Below are 16778 nucleotides of genomic sequence, written 5' to 3' on the forward strand. Positions count from 1 at the left end.
AGCGGTGTGATATGGGCTGAGGTCGTCTCATTCTACTGCTGCTCCTCGATCGACTGTATATGTAGTGTACCGACTGTACGGATGGCATCCCAGCAATTTACGCGCAAACAGCACGTAACTGACAGAGAGTACTGCGCCATCGGACTGGGCACATGGATAGCAGTGCTTGAGTTCGACTCTTACTTGCTCAACACCACCGTCAGGAGGAGCTCAAATATCGGTAACCGCCTAGTCAAGAAGCAGTCTGATTCCTGCTGCATCGACCTTAACGTCGGTTTTAGATGTTGTAATTTGGATGTTGTAAGCGCACAGGCTCCGCTCTTGCTCGCTCAACACCACCGTCAGGAGGAGCCCAGCTGTGAGGTAAGTACTAGGTCAAGAGGCAGCCTAATTCCCGTGGCCTTGAGTTTTATATCGCAACTGGAACTATGAAAGCTTCCGGGGGCACCTCAAGCAGTGGCATTCTAAACGAGCATGCACAGACTTACACCAATGGACAGACATGCTCTGGATTCTTTGTTACGCCCACCAGGTGATTAAATGTTGACTCTAACGTAATATGTACTTTCTGACGACATCCGGAAGTCTTAGACAGCTAGCAGTCTTGCCTAAAACTCCACCTTTCTGAGAAACATCACCTCACGGAAGTTCACCGTCAAGCATTCAAATCCCCGCGCCCTGATTGGCCGGACCCTCCCAGGATCCCAGAATGTCGTCAGTCCAAGCTCTGTTGACAAACCCACCTCACTCCAAAACCCCGCCTTCCGGACCGCATTCCTCACCTCAACCCTCCCGAAAAGCTTGCATATCCCTCAGTTTGATACGACAAGACTGGTCACTATCTATCATGGCATCTGCAACCGGCATCCCAGACCAGAACCCGGACTCGCTCCTTGGTCGCGGCGAGGAAGAGCCGCTGCTGGGGAGACCCGGCGATGCGAAGCAAGAGGACGGGAAGCCGCTGTGGGCCAACCTATGGATTGGTGAGATATCCATTCTTTCAATACCCACATGAGCTGAGGCTAACGATATGATTCGAAGGCACTGGTGTCGTTGCTCAAGCAGGCATCTGGATCGTAAGCTTAAAATACCTGATGCATACAAACAATTCTAACACCAATTCTCCAGCTCGCAGCTATAGTATGGGGCGCCATCTTCTCCCACGACCTCATCTTCTTCTCCGCTCACCCCGTACGTCCACCTCCCAGCCTCCTTTTCCCCCATGCTAATCTCACCAGCTCCTTAACTCCGCCGGCCTCCTCCTCGCAACCCAAGCTGCCCTCATCCTCCAACCCACCCACACCCCCGACCAGAAGCGCCACGGCACCTACATCCACGCCATCCTGCATCTCCTCTCCATCGGCTCCCTGCTCGCCGGCCTCATCGTGATCGAGCGCAACAAGCTCGGCCACGGCGGGAACCTGCAGTCCCCGCACGCAATCCTCGGCCTGGTCACCTACATCCTCTTCCTGCTGCAAGCGCTGGTGGGCTTCACGCAATACTTCACCCCGAAGCTGTACGGCGGCGTGGAGAACGCGAAGAAGGTGTACAAGTACCACCGCGCGTCCGGGTACGTGATACTCACGGCGGGGCTGGTGACGGTGGCTGCGGCGACGCAGACGACGTATAATCAGGAAACTCTGGGTATCCAGCTTTGGGCGGTGATTGTGGCGAGTGTGGTTACGTTGGCGGGGTTGTTGCCGAGGATCAAGAAGCAGAAGCTGGGGTTGTGAGCTTTGGTGGGTGGGTGAGAGGTGAGGGAGGCCCTCGGAGGGCTGGAGATGTGTGCAAAGGGGTGGTGAAGTGGAGCTGATACTGTATATAGCGTCCTGATGATCGAAAAGCGGTGTAATTTGGAGCCTAGTAATTACGTAATGCTTTTTTGGACACGAAATCGACTCTAGCCAAGCAGTGTTTTGATGTGCTGAGCACCTGTCCAAGAGTCCTTCAGTGTGTTGGACACACCTCCAAACACATAGAAATCAAGGGACGATTTACACCTCTTGTCCAAAAACATGCCAAAACAAAGTTTAGATTAGGCAGATTGGCTCCCGTTTCACGCTTCTTAATGTCTTAAAAACTCCCCGAATTCCATGCTCTAATATACAGCATTCAAAAGTAATACGCCAAAAGAGAGCAGAAATAGGGTAGACTGAATCTTGGTTATATAGTGCCTCGCCAAAAGTCTAGTTACAGCAGTTTACCAGGTGCTTCGGAATATTATAAAAGTTTCTATAAGATGTAAAATCCCTAGGAGTTTAGATTAGAAAGATTTCACACGCCACTTGCCGCTGTATGTGGTGCTTCGGCACCTTATCATAAATCGGGACGAGATGAAAAAGACGACGCGTCCAAACTTGTGCCCTAGTCCTCTGAGAGGAGATCACAGGTCAGAATCGTCACGTTGTCTTTGCGGATTCGACAACGCTGTTGATCTGCTAAAGGTTCATTGAACAATTCATCTTGCAAAGCGGATGTAAATATTCGGAAGCCCAAAGTCGTCCACTTGTTCTCATGATTTTGACAATGCTGTGAACAGGCTGAAGGCCCATTGAACAATTGATCTTTTTGCACAACCGATGTTAGGGGTTGGAAGCCCAAAACCGTCACCCTGTTCCCATGATTTTGACCGTGCCCGTCCGTAACACCCGGAAAGCACCCTCTCACATCACCACACAGGCAAACGAATGATCCCGACGCCTCGATTTCCACACCATACTTTTATCCTCACCCCCATGTCCTAAAACCCAGCCTACCGATTCCTAAACTTCCTCAACAGCTCCAACTCCTCCGCATTTCGCACCATCCCCTCCTCCACCGGCACGCTCTCATGCCTGAATTTCTTTCCCCCGCCCGCCCCATAATCCGTGCTCACCTGCCCCTCCCCATGAATCAGCCACCGGTAAATCGTCAGCCCCTCCAGCCCCACCGGACCCCGTGAGTGGATCTTGTTCGTGCTGATGCCGACTTCCGTCCCGAAGCCGTAGCGCTGCCCGTCTGCCATGCGAGTGCTGGTGTTCCAGTACACAGACGAGCTGTCCACCCCGTCCTGAAAGCGGGTAGCGAGTGCGCGGTCGAGCGTCAGGATGGCGTCGGTGTGGTGGGAAGAGTGGTCGTTGATGTGGGAAATAGCGATGTCGGCGGCTGTTTCAGGGGTTGGTTGGGTCGGGATAGTCTTGATAGCGATGATGAGGTTGAGGAACTCGGTACTAAAGTCCGCTTCGGTGGCATCTTGGAGTAGGACGGCGGAGTGCTTCTCCAGAGCGGACGAGAGAGCGGCCTTGGATGCGGCGTCACACCGTAGTGAGACGCCGCGGACTAGGAGAGCTTCTGCTACGGCCGGGAGAACGGTCTGCAGCGCGTTCTCGTCGACGAGGAGGGTTTCCACGGCGTTGCAGCCGGCAGGGTAGCTGGTTTTGGCGTCGACGATGACGCGAACGGCGATGGGGATGGGGCAGTCGGCGCGGAGGTAGATGCTGCAGATGCCATCGGCGTGGCCGAGGACGGGGATGGCGGTGCTGTCCTTGACGGTGCGGACGAGCTTGTTGCCGCCGCGGGGGATAACCAGGTCAATATACTGGTCTAATTTGAGGAGATCGCTGATGACATCGTGGGTCTGCACGAGTTGAAGGCAGTCGGAAGGGACGTCGGTTGATTCTAGCGCGCTGGAGATAACGGATGAGATGGCTTTGAAGGACTCGGTGGATTCTTTGCCGCCTGTGGTAGATGGTTGAGAATGAGGTTGGTCGATGGCGAGGCACAAACTGACCTTTTAGAATCGCAGCATTCCCAGATTTGATCGCTAGTGATGCGATATTCGCAATAACCTCTGGACGAGCCTCGAAGATGATTAAAAGGACACCAATTGGACATGTCTTCCGCTCTAGGATGAGGCCATCGTCGAGGATTGTCCGTAAGTTGATCTTGCCGACTAATGACACATCAGACACACCATTGCCAGGGACGAACGAAACGATAGGGCATCAATGAGAACAACAGAGAGATAGGAAGTATTGATAGAGTGATATTGAATATATGACTTCTTGATTAGGGGTAACCTACTCGGATCCTCCAGCTCTCGCACATCGAGGATACCCTGCAGCATGTCCTCATATTTACTGGGCTTGCCTAGATCTAGCCGCTTGACAAGGCTTTGACTTAGCTTTCCATTCTCTGCGGCTTTGTTGGCGGCTTCTAGGTCCAACTTGTTTGCGGCCAGAATAGCATCTTTTGCGGAGGACAAACCCGCATGCATCGCTGTTAGGGCGGCATTGCGGGCGTCAGTGGAGAGGATCGCGAGTTTTCGAGACCCCATCCGCGCCGCGCGGGCAACTTCTTGTGGAGTAGCGTTTGTGAGAGACATTGCAGCGGGATCAGTGGAGTGGCAAGACGCGGTGGTGAGAGTCTCTCGTGGTGGTGTTTGCGGTGGAGCGTGACTCAGAAGGCTTGCGATGGCTGCACCTGTCCGCGTTGTTCCAATAAATTGACGAAAAGAGATGGAAATGCTCCGTATAGGCTCAAGAACGGTCACATTTAGGTTGGCTTGTTTCCGAAAATAAATTCTGCCTTGGAGGCTCTCCGATGCGATGTGCGATCTCGGCCGGCGCCCAAGTGGCTGGGACGTTCTCGACGCCACACCTTTCACACGTGCGAACCCCATTTCCACCTGCACACCCCTCTTTCATGCCATCACCATCGTCCCAAGCTTGCTCAGCTGAACGCGCAATCAATAAAGAAAGCCCATGCTATTGTTACCAGCACATCCCGGGCATCCCGGGTCGAACGGTCTCGGCGATCGTCAAGGCGTGGTGGGTTGGGTTCCCCAGCCATGCGCCAACTAGCCACTCGACTTTTCGGCGCATCACATTCACGATACGATGCAACCACCCCAACCTCGTGCTTTGGCAGCCAACACGATGCCTCCATCTGGCTTGCCACATTGGCCCACTAACAACCATCAGCCCATGCCCCCTCAATTCTTAATACGATGGCTGGTGTCGTGCCTTCTTAACTACTGCAGCTTCCCGGTCCTCTTCCCCATCCATCACATCAACCCGCCTACTCACTCTTCTTTGTGCTTACCACCCAACCACCGGACTTGTTATAGATTCTTCACGGCCTCTGTCTCGTGACATTCAGTTGTCTTCACCTCACATACCTCCGCTCGCATCCTCCCCTTCCATCCGAGAGAGTCCACCGCTTGCATCCCAGCGGTTGACTATCCCAACTCCACCCAATCCACATATACTCGGCACCCAACATGCGGACAACCACATCAGTACTCGCTGCTTTTGCCGCAGCAGCCATCCACATCCTACCCACCTCCGCGCAAACTTACACCACCTGCAATCCTACCGCCGGTCAGTGTCCTGCAGACTCAGCACTCGGCCGCAGTGTAAACATCGACTTCTCGAGCGCCTCCGACAGCTTCGCACCGTCAGGCACCGTCACATACGACTCGAATGGCGCCTCCTTCACCGTTGCAAAGTCGGGCGACTCTCCACAACTGACATCGAAATGGTACATCATGTTTGGAAAGGTCGACGTCACTCTGAAAGCCGCTCCGGGGGCTGGTATCGTTAGCAGTTTCGTCATGCAATCGGACGACCTCGACGAAATCGACTGGGAATGGCTAGGAGCCGACTCCACGCAGGTTCAAACCAACTACTTCGGCAAGGGGCAAACAACGACCTACAATCGCGGCGCCTTCCATCCGAATACGGGTAATCAGGCTGGGTTCATCAAGTACTCAATTGAATGGACCTCCACCCAGATCGTCTGGTCAATCGATGACACGCCTGTGCGGACTTTGACTCCAGATATTGCTACCGGCTCAGGCAACCTGTACCCTCAAACGCCCATGCAAATCAAGGTCGGCGCATGGAGTGGTGGCGATCCTTCGAACGCCCCGGGAACCATTGAGTGGGCTCGCGGACCAACCGACTACTCCCAGGGGCCATTCACGATGCAAGTCAAGTCTCTCTCCGTCAGCGACTACTCCACCGGTACTCAGTACAAGTACGGTGACACCAGCGGCACTTGGCAATCCATCGTCTCTGTCGGCGGAAAGATCAACAACGGTGGCGGATCTCCTATTGAGTCTGCTGCACCAGCTGTCACGTCTTCCTCGAGCGGCCAGCCAATCCCATTCATTCCCAAATCATCATCCGAATTCACTACGCCCTCTGTCTACCCATGGGTGCCAGAGGCGACCACCATGTCGACTGCGACAGTGTCATACACTACCCTTCCTGGACTCCCGAGCGGGTGGACTGTCTCGAGTTCAGGCAAAGTCGTCCCCCCTAGCTCGGCACCTGTGAGTAAGAGCGTTCTGTATTCTTATTACCTATACATAACTAACCTCTTTCTCCCAGTCGACGTCCCTACGCGCTTCATCTATGCTGTCTTCTGTTGTCTCGCAGCAGGCTTTGCCCTCGGCGGGCGCCTCTGAGGTAATTACAGCCTATGATCAGCAAGGCTTCACCACCCTTCTGACAGTGCCGGCTGGGTACACTGTTCCACCCAAGTCATACGACTGGCGTGGTTTCTTGATCACGCCGTCGGCTCCTGGTGCTACTCCTTCTCATACTAACGTCTTGGAGAACAATGCGGTGATTTCTTCCTCTCCTACCGCTGCTCTCGAGAGCAGTCCTTCCGCGACCGTTTCTGCATCCCCTTCTGCAAGCCATACGGGCGATACCTCCCATGTTCTTCTGAACTGGAGCCTCTTTGCGATTTTAGCGGTCGTCAGCTGTACCCTCCTACTATAAGGCTTTGGGTCAGCTTCAGCATTTTGGATTCGGTTTTTGCATTAGCGAACGGAGTAATTGGGTTTATTTTTTGGACAGAAAGGCCTCAGTGCGAGCTTTCTTGATCCTATTGCTATGATCTGTATATATTACGCTCGAACGAATAATAAGACATGAGTCTGTACATTTTTACCTCTACTTTCTAGGCTTTGATGTGGCGTGAATTCTGAACACATTTAAATTGAATTGAGCGACGATCAGGCAAGCTTTTGAAGCCTTCTGACAATGCGCTATATCTATTGGGGCTATCCTAGGTGGAAACGCTTTGTGGTCAGTGAAACATCAACCGTATCGAGATTTCTCTCTTGAAAAGCGACTGTTTGCCTGCATAACCAAGATTGAAATAACACAAGTCATAGTAAGACTCGAATTACACAAACGCAGATTAGGCTACGTATAGCGAATTAGGTCACGTATATTACCCATGTATCCAGTGTGAATGCGCAGACTCCGATTAGTTGCAACACTTGGCTCGCATTTCCACAGACCCGTACCACGGTTCTGCTCTACAGTCTTCACACAGCCTCGCCCATAACGCAAACAACTTACCATGGAACCACACTCTCCTCGCTGACTCATCGCACTCAGCAGAAAGTACATATTCCCCTCCTCTCCCCGTCCCTCTTCTCTTCTCTGGCCCTCGGGCGGTCCACTTCTCCCACCCCCAAGATCTCATCCTCTGCACTTTGTATCACCATTTCTTTGTAGATGTAGGACACAAACCCGGCCCTTGTAGACTATGTCATCTCGACATTTCCCCGGCCATATATTCCCAACTAATGTCACCCCTTCGGGGCGGCGTGTTCACAGATACTTAGGCGGAATTGGATCGTCAGAGGGTTATGAGATCTTGGTGAACATCGTTGGAAATTTATGGAGGGTTTTGATCCGAGAAGGGTTTCCCTCCAATGAACATATCATATTTTCTCGCCACGCAAGGCTTTTGAGTTGATGTGTGCGAACGTGAAATGCTGTTTGAACCTGCCGAAGCACGATGTGGGCCAAACAACGCTCAATTCAGGTGAACAAAAGCCTTTCGGCACCTTCTTCCGCCATTTCAGTAACCTCCAATGCATATTCTATCGAATCCAAGAGCCTTAGGACGTCTGCTCCAACGTGGAGAGCGCTGATGGGCTGGCGTGGCCGAACATGGCAGCCGGTCCGTGCGCCGGCGATCTTTGTTTACGACTTTCCAAAACACAACAACATCCTAGCTGCCCCCCATGTCACCAACACCGTTCTACCATCCTCACTCCCATCACTCTCATACATACAAGAACACACTTCTTTTGGCTCTCGCACGCGCTGGATCGCTGAAGCTTGCAGAGTACTATTGTATAATGCAATTGACCTGAGCACGCTCAGCTTTAGCCGTTCCATTCCGCTGCGCATTCCGATACCCATCTCTGGCCCAAATACCAGCAACCCTACACGATGAGTTCCGTCGACAGGGAAAGCTCTCGCGACCGCGATATGGTGCTCAACCACCAGCATTCTTTCTCCTCCGAATCTGGCAGATCACATATCCCCATGTAAGCACCTCCGATGTTTTCCCATGTCAACACTCCACAGCCTCCCCTCTCAATCTTGAACGATGCCACTGACCAGCCGTCTTCGACGTCGTAGGTGGGATAGCTCTGACCCAGACCGCGCACCACCCCCGCTTCCTCTTAATCCAGGTTCGCCTGTCAACGCCTCGACTCGACCCAACGTCTCTGCAGCAATCGCCGCTACGGCCAAGGCGCTTGAAGAAAAGGCGCGGGAGGGTGCACCTGCAAGCTCATATACTACGAACCGTATGCCAGAAAGGTCGCCAGACAAATCCTTGGTCAAATCCGCCCAGCATAAGCGCATGCAGTCGCTACAGACCACCAGTGTCCGAGACTTGAGGAGCTTCCTCGATGGTGTGAGGTCGCCGGACCGCTCACCCGAGCGCCCTTCAAGATCAGCGACACCAAATACGGGACGAGATCATGACAGAGACTACGCATTCCCTACGTCTCCAGACAAGAGTCCCACTCGATCTGCAACGCCAACACCAGTCGGGCGAGAAGCGCTAAAAGATACTCCGGCCCTACGACCATCCAGCCGGCCGCTTACGAAGGCCATACTTGGTGAAAATACTCCGCCATCGGCCACCATGTTGGCATTACAGACGATGACCATACCGCGGGAGCACCTCGAACCTCTATCAAATATCCCAAACTCCACAAATTCCGCAAATCCCGCAAATACATCGACAGCTAGGACTCCACAGACTTTCGATGCCATTTCAACTCAGCTTCTGAGTATTACCTCTATAGCTTCCAATCTCCAGAAGGAGATGTCACAATTGAGCCGCCGGAGTAAAGACAACGCTAGCGATCTGATCAGCCTTAAAGAGGCTACAAATGCTCGGGATGAAGACATTCGCAAGTGTCTACGAGAACTCGTTGCAAACGTTGGTCTTCCTCAACAAAGCAATCTCCTTGGTGCCCCACTGGATTTCAACCGGTCGAGCAGCAGTCTCTTTGGAGAGAAGAAGGATTCACACAGTACCCCACCGGGGAAGAACTTCACCTTGCCCCGGTTTCCTTCTCCTAACATGTGGGCGGATGACAGAATAGGGAGCCCAAACCCTTATTCTGTCGAAGGAGCAGCCAGCGTGGCGATGTTAGAGAAGATCATTCGCGAGATGGTCACCAAGGACGGTCAAGAGCGCCTTCTGGCAACACTTTCAACCCTAGTCGACAAAGCCACTGGAGACACCGCTAAAAAGGTCACTGATTTGGTCGAGTTCATCAAGGCGGGACCTCAGAGCCAAGCTCTGGTGGCACGTGGAGGAGGCAATGGAGGTGGAGTCAATAGACAAGGCACAACTTTCCAGCCTTCGGCAGGCACTGGGCCTCTTGCTCGCACCACTAGGGATATGAATGCTAGTTTTGCCATGCCAAACGTAACCGATGGCCAGAAGCCCTACGCTAGCCCGAAAGCAGCCGATTTCGTGAGCGAGGAAATGCTCAAGTACTTGAAGAAGATAAAGGACAGCGTTGCTGAGCAAGGTGGCATGACTGCCGAAACCAAAGCTTTCCTCAAGACTATGCGCGGAGAGGTCCTTGGTATGGGTAGAGACATTGCCCGTCAGATCGACGAGTACGCCAAACAGCGGGAATCTCATCTTGCGATTGACGATGTCCAAAACAAACCAGACCTAGAACGCATTGTCCAAGAGGGTCTGGGCGAACTTCGAGGTCAAATGGATCGACTTATCCGGGAGAAACGACGGCAATCAAACTCGTCCACCATGTCCCGAAACTCGGTCGATAGCCAGGAAGTGTACCAAGTTGTCAAGCAAGCTCTTGCGGAGCGGGGCCTTGACCGCGCCCCGGTCACTGCAGATTCTTCTCTCGATAAAGAAGCTATTCTTTCTGCGGTCAGGGAGGCCTATGAAGCATACAAGCCCGAGATCGAACTTCAGCAATTTGGCTTGGAGCGAGATGAAATTCTGCAATGCCTCAAAGAAGGCCTTGAAGATTATCGAAACTCCGGTTCTGCGAGAAACCAAGGCGCCATCAGCAGAGAAGAGGTCATGGATACCATTCATGATGCATTCCAGAACTTCACCCTCCCAACTCCACCAAATGAGGCCCACGAGATCCGGGAAGAAGTCCTGTGCGCCGTCCGCGAATGCTTAGAGGAATTCAAACCAGCCATGAACGCTCAACCGCCATCTTTCGATCATGAAGTCACCAGGGAACTCGTCGCGGGCGCCGTGAAGGAGACTCTTGCGAATCACGACTTTAATGCTCCACGTGAGCTTGAAATCAGCCGCGAGGATCTGTTCGATGCCGTAAAGGCGGGCCTTGAAGGCTCCAGCACTCCAATGGGCGGATACGGCGAACAAGTCATGTCTAGCTTGAAAGAGGTTGTAAACAACATGCGAGAAGAGTTCAAATCGTACTCGTCTGCCAACGGAAGAGATACCGAGCAAGTTCTGGATGCGGTCAGGGATGGCCTCGAAACTCTTCGAGCAGAGATCGAGACTTATGTCGACAAAGCCCAAGATGTCACCGGAAAAGACGAAATTGTCGACACCATGAGAGACGAACTGGAACGACTGCGGACGGATGTGCAAGGTTTTGTTGCGGAAGGCCCTCGTGGTGATCATGCTTTGAGTCGTGGAGACATGATTGGATATATCAAGTCAGAGTTCGAGCACCTTCACGAAGAACTCACTTCGCAATTCCTCCCGGCAGCGAAGGACAAGGAGGAGATTTTGGCTGCGCTGACCGCTGGATTTGAAAGCATGCGCTCTCAAGTCACTACTACTCGCGACTTTGATCCAGAATCGAATGACGATATCAACGAAGCGATGAAGGAGGAATTTGAACAACTCAAGGACGTCTTGCTCGGCGGCAGTGCCTCTCACAAGGACGAGATCCTTGAAGCCCTCCATGCCAGCCTCGAAGGTCTCCACTCCGACCTTGGCCAGTCTGGCTCTTCGGTGAACACCAACGACGATATTCTTGCTTCAATGAAGGAAGAGTTCGAACATCTTCGTGAGACTCTGGCAACTACTCTGATTAAATCTGGAGGCTCCGCCGACAGGGATGATATTATGGATGCCGTGCGAGAGTCTATGGATGGCTTGCGCTCTCAGCTCGCATCTGAGCAAGACACTGCCTCCAAGGAAACTCTAAGCGCAATCCAAGAGGAGGTCCAACATCTGCGGGAAACCTTGGGCTCTACCCTCGTTCGAGGCGGTGATTCGGTGGAGAAGGAGGAAATCTTGGAGACTCTGAGGACAGGTCTTGAGGAAATTCGTACCAACACATCTCGATCCGAGTCAGGTGGTCTCAATGAGGAACTGCTTGAAGCTTTCCGTGGCGAACTCGAACAACTCCGCCAATCAATTGCAACCGGTATGGCTCGCCATGGTTCCAGGGCTGATACAGAGGAGGTTCTGGATGCAGTCAGACTGGGACTCGACGATCTACGCTCGCATTTGGAGAAGAGGATAGATAACCCGGAACGCCAAATGTCCGCGACTGGAGAAATCCTCGATGCGCTGAACGATGGTCTCGACAGTCTGCGCTCAGATGTTGTCAAGTTGGTCGACAAGCCAGTTGACATGACCGTTTCGTACGAGATTCTGGACACCTTGAAGGATGGTCTTGCCGGCCTTCGTGAGGATATCGACCGCCTCAAAGGACATACCAGGTCTGGCTCTTCTACGGAGTCTTTTGATGAAGAAGTCCCGAGGGGCAATGAAGTTGTGCTTGCTGAAGATCCCGATTCTCTGACTCGTGATATGCCGCCAGTGCATGTACCGCAGGAGTCACTTCAACGCAACGATCTGGAGAAAATGGAAGTCATGTTGGCTCAGTTGCACATCAAGGTCGAAGCGATGGACGCAAATATTCAGAACGTGGACGCAAATATCCAGAATGCTCCAGCGCCGACCGCCGTTTCTGACGCTCAACCAGCGCCTGGCTCTGCAATGAAGGATGACATAATTGGTATCGAGGCACTCCTCCAAGATCTACAGGCGACAGTCAATGTTATCGCTTCAAGAGATGGACCAAATCCAGACGGACTAGCCACAAAAGAGGACACGGACGCTATTGAGACCCTTCTGAGGAATACCAAGGCCATTATCGAGGAATTGCCCCTTGCTGACTCCGAGAACGCTATGAAGAAGGAACATTTGGATGCGATCGAGGGTATCACTCTATCTACGAACGAAGCGATCGACGCCCTCTCCGCCAAAATTGATGAGAATGGAGCTACTAAGGAAGACATTGCTGTAGTTGAGGTTCTAGTGCAGGACATGAAGACTGCTTTGGAGGAGCTGAAGACAGCCAAGCCTGATGAAGAAGAGGGCGAGGAGAAGCTCACCAAGACGGATGTTGACACACTTGCCTTAATCTGTATGGACATCAAGGCCAAGGTTGAGGAGATGAACGTCCCTGATGCCGATCAGCTTCCTTCGAAGGCCGACGTGGAGCAGCTTACGGGCTTGATTCACGACTTCCGGGATAGCCATGACAAGATGAAGGACAGCTACGAGGCTGATATTGCGATTACAGCCAAGGCCTTCGATGATCGTAAGAAGGAAGCTGAAGACATGGTTCTCAACATCGCCGAAGTCAAGACTGTTCTGGATGAGATCAAGGAAGACATCAAGAACAATCTGCGCGAAGATGGTCAAGGAATTGACGGCCTTTCGCAGTCCTTTAAGAGCCTTGAAGAGACTATTGGATCGAACTTCAATATCACCGCCGACATTAAGGAGCTGATGGAGACAGTGAACCGGGAGTTCGATCGATCGCACGGTTCAGTGGAGGGTCTGAAGGTCGAACAAGACGAAAAGCTAGCATCAACTCTCGAGAAGCAGGAAGAGGCAAAGGAAGCTATCATTGCGGAGCTGTGCCAGAAGCTCGACGAGAAGTTCGACACCATCATGACCAAATACGACGATGCCCAGCTGCTTGCTGATGAGCAGGCGAAGGTCATGAACGAGAAGGCTACCGAGCAGCAGGAAATCCTAGCCAACACCAAGGCAATGGCTGACGAGCTCCGGCTGACCATCGACACACTTGGGGCAACCATTACTGGCTTGTCTGACACGTTCTCAGAGGCAACGAACAAGATGGCACAAGACTCTCAAACTGTGTTTGGTCGCATGGACGATACCGTAGCCAAGCTAGATGACCACCACGTCGAAGCTAAATCCGAGCATCAGCACACCCGCGACGAAGTGGCTAATGCTATTCGCATAATCAACGGCCTCCAAGGAGATGTCACTGAGTTCCATCCGAAGTTCATGGTCACCTTGCGAGAAATCCTCGCTCTTGTCAATCAGCACTACGAACACTCTCAGAAGGCGAAGGAGTCTACTGAGGAGCAAGTGCGAGCTATTGCCGAGGAAAACAATGCACGAGCTGAGGAGATCAGGAGCAACTTCGTGAACCTACCTGCACTGCTGCCACCTCCGCCTTCGACCATCGAACCTGCTGAGAAGTATGATGATGGCCAGGTCCAGGAGAAGCTCGACAAACTCCTGAGCCATGCAGATGAATCAGAGAAGTCAATTGCTCAGCTCAGCCGTCTTGACCAGATCCACCAACAGGTCATGAACACTGCGGCCGAAGTTTCTGATTTCGTGGCAAAGCAAACTCAACTGATCACTGACGGCCATGATAGTAAGGAACGGGAAGCTGAGGAGATGGCTCTTCTAGTTGAGCGTCGCCTTGCACAAAAGGAACAGCTCGACTCGGACGTCCAGGACCTCAAATACGAGAAGGACTCTCTACTCGCCATTGTCGCCGCTCTGCAAGTCGAGCGTGAGAACCTCGCAACCCAAAAGGTCCGTCTTACCGGCGAAGTCTCCTCCCTACAAACCGCTCTCGACATCCGCCGCGAGGAACTGCGTGACATGGACCACAAAGCCGACGCTCTCGAACGCCGCATCCTCAACGGCATCATGGACCACTCCCGCGCCATCCTCATCAACAAATCCAACAAGGGCCCCGGCAAGCCCAAGAAGCAGCGCATGCCCAGCAACGCCTCCCACAGCACCCTGGGCAGCATGCCTCCTCCCAGCGCCGCCGCCAACGGCCTCTCTCTCGCGCTCAAGCAACGTCCAGCCATCCGGCGCAACGGCCCTCCCCCCAACCCGGCCAGCCGCCGCATCCTCTCCCTCAGCCAAATCACCAACAACGTCCCCACGGGCGCGCAAGCCTACGCCGGCGCTCCCAGCTCGCTGTCGATATCGAACGGCCTGGGCAACCTCAAGCGCAGCCACTCGGTCAAGACGAACTACATGCGCAAGACGAGCTGGAACGGGCGGCCGGGCGGCCGGCGCGTCTCGGAAGTCAACAAGGAGAACGAGGCGCTGGCGGAGAGGGATGATGAGAACGAGAGCGAAGGCGAGGGCGAGAAGGACAACGATGACATGCCGCGGAAGATCACAGCCGGGCCTGCGGAAGATGTGGAGATTGACGAGGAGCATGGGCATGAGCATGAGCACGAGGGCGACGAGGATTTCGCGAGCGACGCGGGGACCGAGCGGAGACATAGCTACACCACCGCGACGGGCTCGTACGTGGGTGGCTTCGATGGCCGCAGCAGCTATGGCGCGGGCGATAGCGAGTATACCTACGGCTCGGGCACGGGGACCTACATGACGGGCAGCGATGTCGATCGGCGCACGAGCTATGGGAGCACGGTTCGGTCGACGCTTATGGGCGGGGTGATTGATGAGGAGGGCGAGGAGGAGGAGAGTGGAGACGAGCACGGCCATGAACACGAACATGAAAATGCGGAAGAGGAAGCGGAGAAGCGGGATCAGCTTGAGGAGCTGAAGGATGTGGGTGGTAGGCATGGGGAGGATGGCAAGAAGATGATTGTGTTTGCGGCGCCGAGTGATAGCGGGCTGGGCACGGATCTGCCGACGGGGGTGGAGATGAGCGAAGCGGATTATTTTAGGAGGGCGGCGGAGGAGGAGGAGAGTACGGTTGATTTATTGGGCGGGCATGGGGATTGAGTGAGTGAGTTGTATCAGATTGAGCTCCTGGGATTTCTACTCTTGCTTGCTGGGGGGTCTGAGTTTCTGGGTGTTTTTTTTGGCACTTAGCTTTTTTCTTTTCGTTGTTGAAAAGGGGAGGGCTTGGAAGGGGATGGGGATGGGGATGGGGAGGGGTGTTCAAGGGGAAGGTTTCTGTGTATGCAGTCTTGGTGGTGGTGCTTTGCGACAATGAATATGGTTTCCTCATATGATGGGTGCGACTTGTCCGCTGTGAGAGGATTGCGAATTTGTTTGTGGATTGGCTTCTTCCCTACTTTGTGCTTGAAGAGGAACGAGACTATGTTGGAGTCGTGGGGTCAACCTCTGACGCCTTGGGGGATGGGAAGGGATCGTTGTGGTGGAAGAAGAATCTGTCGTAGACCAGGCTGTAAGGAGCCACCCGCATTGGGGGGAAGAGGAGTATGGAGCGGTGAGGTGAGGAAAACGGCGGTGTGATGGCAGTGTGGAGTGGAGGGGGAAAGTTTCTGAATGATAGTTGGGAAAAGGTGAGATGGATTAGAGTCAAGTAGTTGGGATTTAGAGTTGCGGAAACTGGGTCTGATGGCAGTGTTGAGTGGAGGCGGAGAGTTTTCCGGGAAGGCAAGATTGGTTGAAGTCTGCAGTTGAGCATGCAGAACAGGAGGCTATGCGCCATCAGAAAATTAAATGGATGGATGTTGAAAGCAAGGATTTGTATTGTACAGTATGACGAAGCTGTATTTGCTGTTAAGCTGGTTTGGATGCAACGATAAGGAGTCTTTTGTACGGGTAATAATAGCTCTTTGGTACTTTTCGTGAGCGTTAGAGAGTCGAGTGAAGATGTATACATCGTCGTAGTTCATGAACCGAATCGACGACTGTTCAAGCACAGCCAACTTACTCACCCACCCCTCTCTCACTGCAAACCCCTCCTCAACGCTCATCACCGCCCTATCCTATCTTATCCCATTCGTCCCGCGCACATGCAAGACACGAACCCACATCCCTCCCTCCGACCCGGCTTTCCCCCTCACGATCTGCGCCGTTGATCTGATCTTCGTACCTGAACCCTGGTGCATGATCTACTGTACAGAAATTAAAAGCTCCACCCTGGTTCCTAGACCTGAGGGGGAAGCAGCGACGTTCGGTCTAAGGCATCACGGAACCGCGGTTGACCTGGCTGCTGGCTGCACGGTTGGGACGTATTAACCAGGCCGGCGGTATCTCGCCACTACTCGAGGGCGCTGAGATCAGTGGGCGGATCTGGGTTGCCACATGGAAGGGGAACAGAGGGGGCTGGTGGGAATAGCAGTAGTAAAGGAGGAGGTTGGGGTGAACCGTGGGCGCTCTTGCTTCTTGGTGGAGATGGGAATGAGGCGAACCGTGGATACGTGACGAGCTAGACGTTGATAAGCTCGGATTTTAGTTGGTGATAGGCGCGC

General features: G+C 53.3%; 5 protein-coding genes across 5 annotated transcripts; 4 read left to right on the forward strand and 1 right to left on the reverse strand.

Annotated features, from left to right (window-relative positions):
• The first annotated feature begins 511 nt into the window (after window positions 1-511).
• On the forward strand, window positions 512-2148 carry BDZ99DRAFT_464772 (uncharacterized protein). Its single transcript, XM_033720403.1, has 4 exons — window positions 512-983; window positions 1042-1076; window positions 1129-1191; window positions 1239-2148. The coding sequence occupies exons 1-4, from the start codon at window positions 848-850 to the stop codon at window positions 1731-1733; spliced, it is 729 nt and encodes a 242-aa protein (XP_033574834.1). The 5' UTR covers window positions 512-847; the 3' UTR covers window positions 1734-2148.
• A 604-nt stretch (window positions 2149-2752) lies between these two features.
• Window positions 2753-4363, reverse strand: BDZ99DRAFT_478395 (gamma-glutamyl phosphate reductase; the record flags this gene model as incomplete). The annotated part of the gene is made up of 3 exons (XM_033722170.1): window positions 2753-3717; window positions 3770-3931; window positions 4063-4363. 3 exons carry the CDS (start codon window positions 4361-4363, stop codon window positions 2753-2755), a joined length of 1428 nt encoding a protein of 475 aa, XP_033574835.1.
• An 897-nt stretch (window positions 4364-5260) lies between these two features.
• BDZ99DRAFT_572761 (uncharacterized protein) lies at window positions 5261-6946 on the forward strand (the record flags this gene model as incomplete). The annotated part of the gene is made up of 2 exons (XM_033728233.1): window positions 5261-6316; window positions 6375-6946. 2 exons carry the CDS (start codon window positions 5261-5263, stop codon window positions 6768-6770), a joined length of 1452 nt encoding a protein of 483 aa, XP_033574836.1. The 3' UTR covers window positions 6771-6946.
• Window positions 6947-8184: 1238 nt separating this feature from the next.
• On the forward strand, window positions 8185-8520 carry BDZ99DRAFT_509996 (uncharacterized protein; the record flags this gene model as incomplete). Its single annotated transcript, XM_033724439.1, has 2 exons — window positions 8185-8341; window positions 8436-8520. Coding segments are annotated over exons 1-2 (183 nt in total), but the record flags the coding sequence as incomplete, so codon positions are not given.
• A 24-nt stretch (window positions 8521-8544) lies between these two features.
• Window positions 8545-15309, forward strand: BDZ99DRAFT_364500 (uncharacterized protein; the record flags this gene model as incomplete). Its single annotated transcript, XM_033714727.1, has 4 exons — window positions 8545-9625; window positions 9662-10533; window positions 10606-14781; window positions 14833-15309. Coding segments are annotated over 4 exons (6606 nt in total), but the record flags the coding sequence as incomplete, so codon positions are not given.
• Between the last annotated feature and the right edge of the window lie 1469 nt (window positions 15310-16778).

The sequence above is a fragment of the Mytilinidion resinicola genome (genome assembly GCF_010093595.1).
Source record: "Mytilinidion resinicola strain CBS 304.34 unplaced genomic scaffold BDZ99scaffold_13, whole genome shotgun sequence".
Taxonomy (NCBI): domain Eukaryota; kingdom Fungi; phylum Ascomycota; class Dothideomycetes; order Mytilinidiales; family Mytilinidiaceae; genus Mytilinidion; species Mytilinidion resinicola.

What these genes read in the sequence shown, in the direction of transcription:
- BDZ99DRAFT_464772 (XM_033720403.1), top strand. Translation starts at nt 848, where the DNA reads ATGGCATCTGCAACCGGCATCCCAGACCAGAACCCGGACTCGCTCCTT. An exon ending in GTGGGCCAACCTATGGATTG is followed by an intron (nt 984 to 1,041) that starts GTGAGATATCCA and finishes TATGATTCGAAG; the next exon opens with GCACTGGTGTCGTTGCTCAA. An exon ending in TCTTCTTCTCCGCTCACCCC is followed by an intron (nt 1,192 to 1,238) that starts GTACGTCCACCT and finishes TAATCTCACCAG; the next exon opens with CTCCTTAACTCCGCCGGCCT.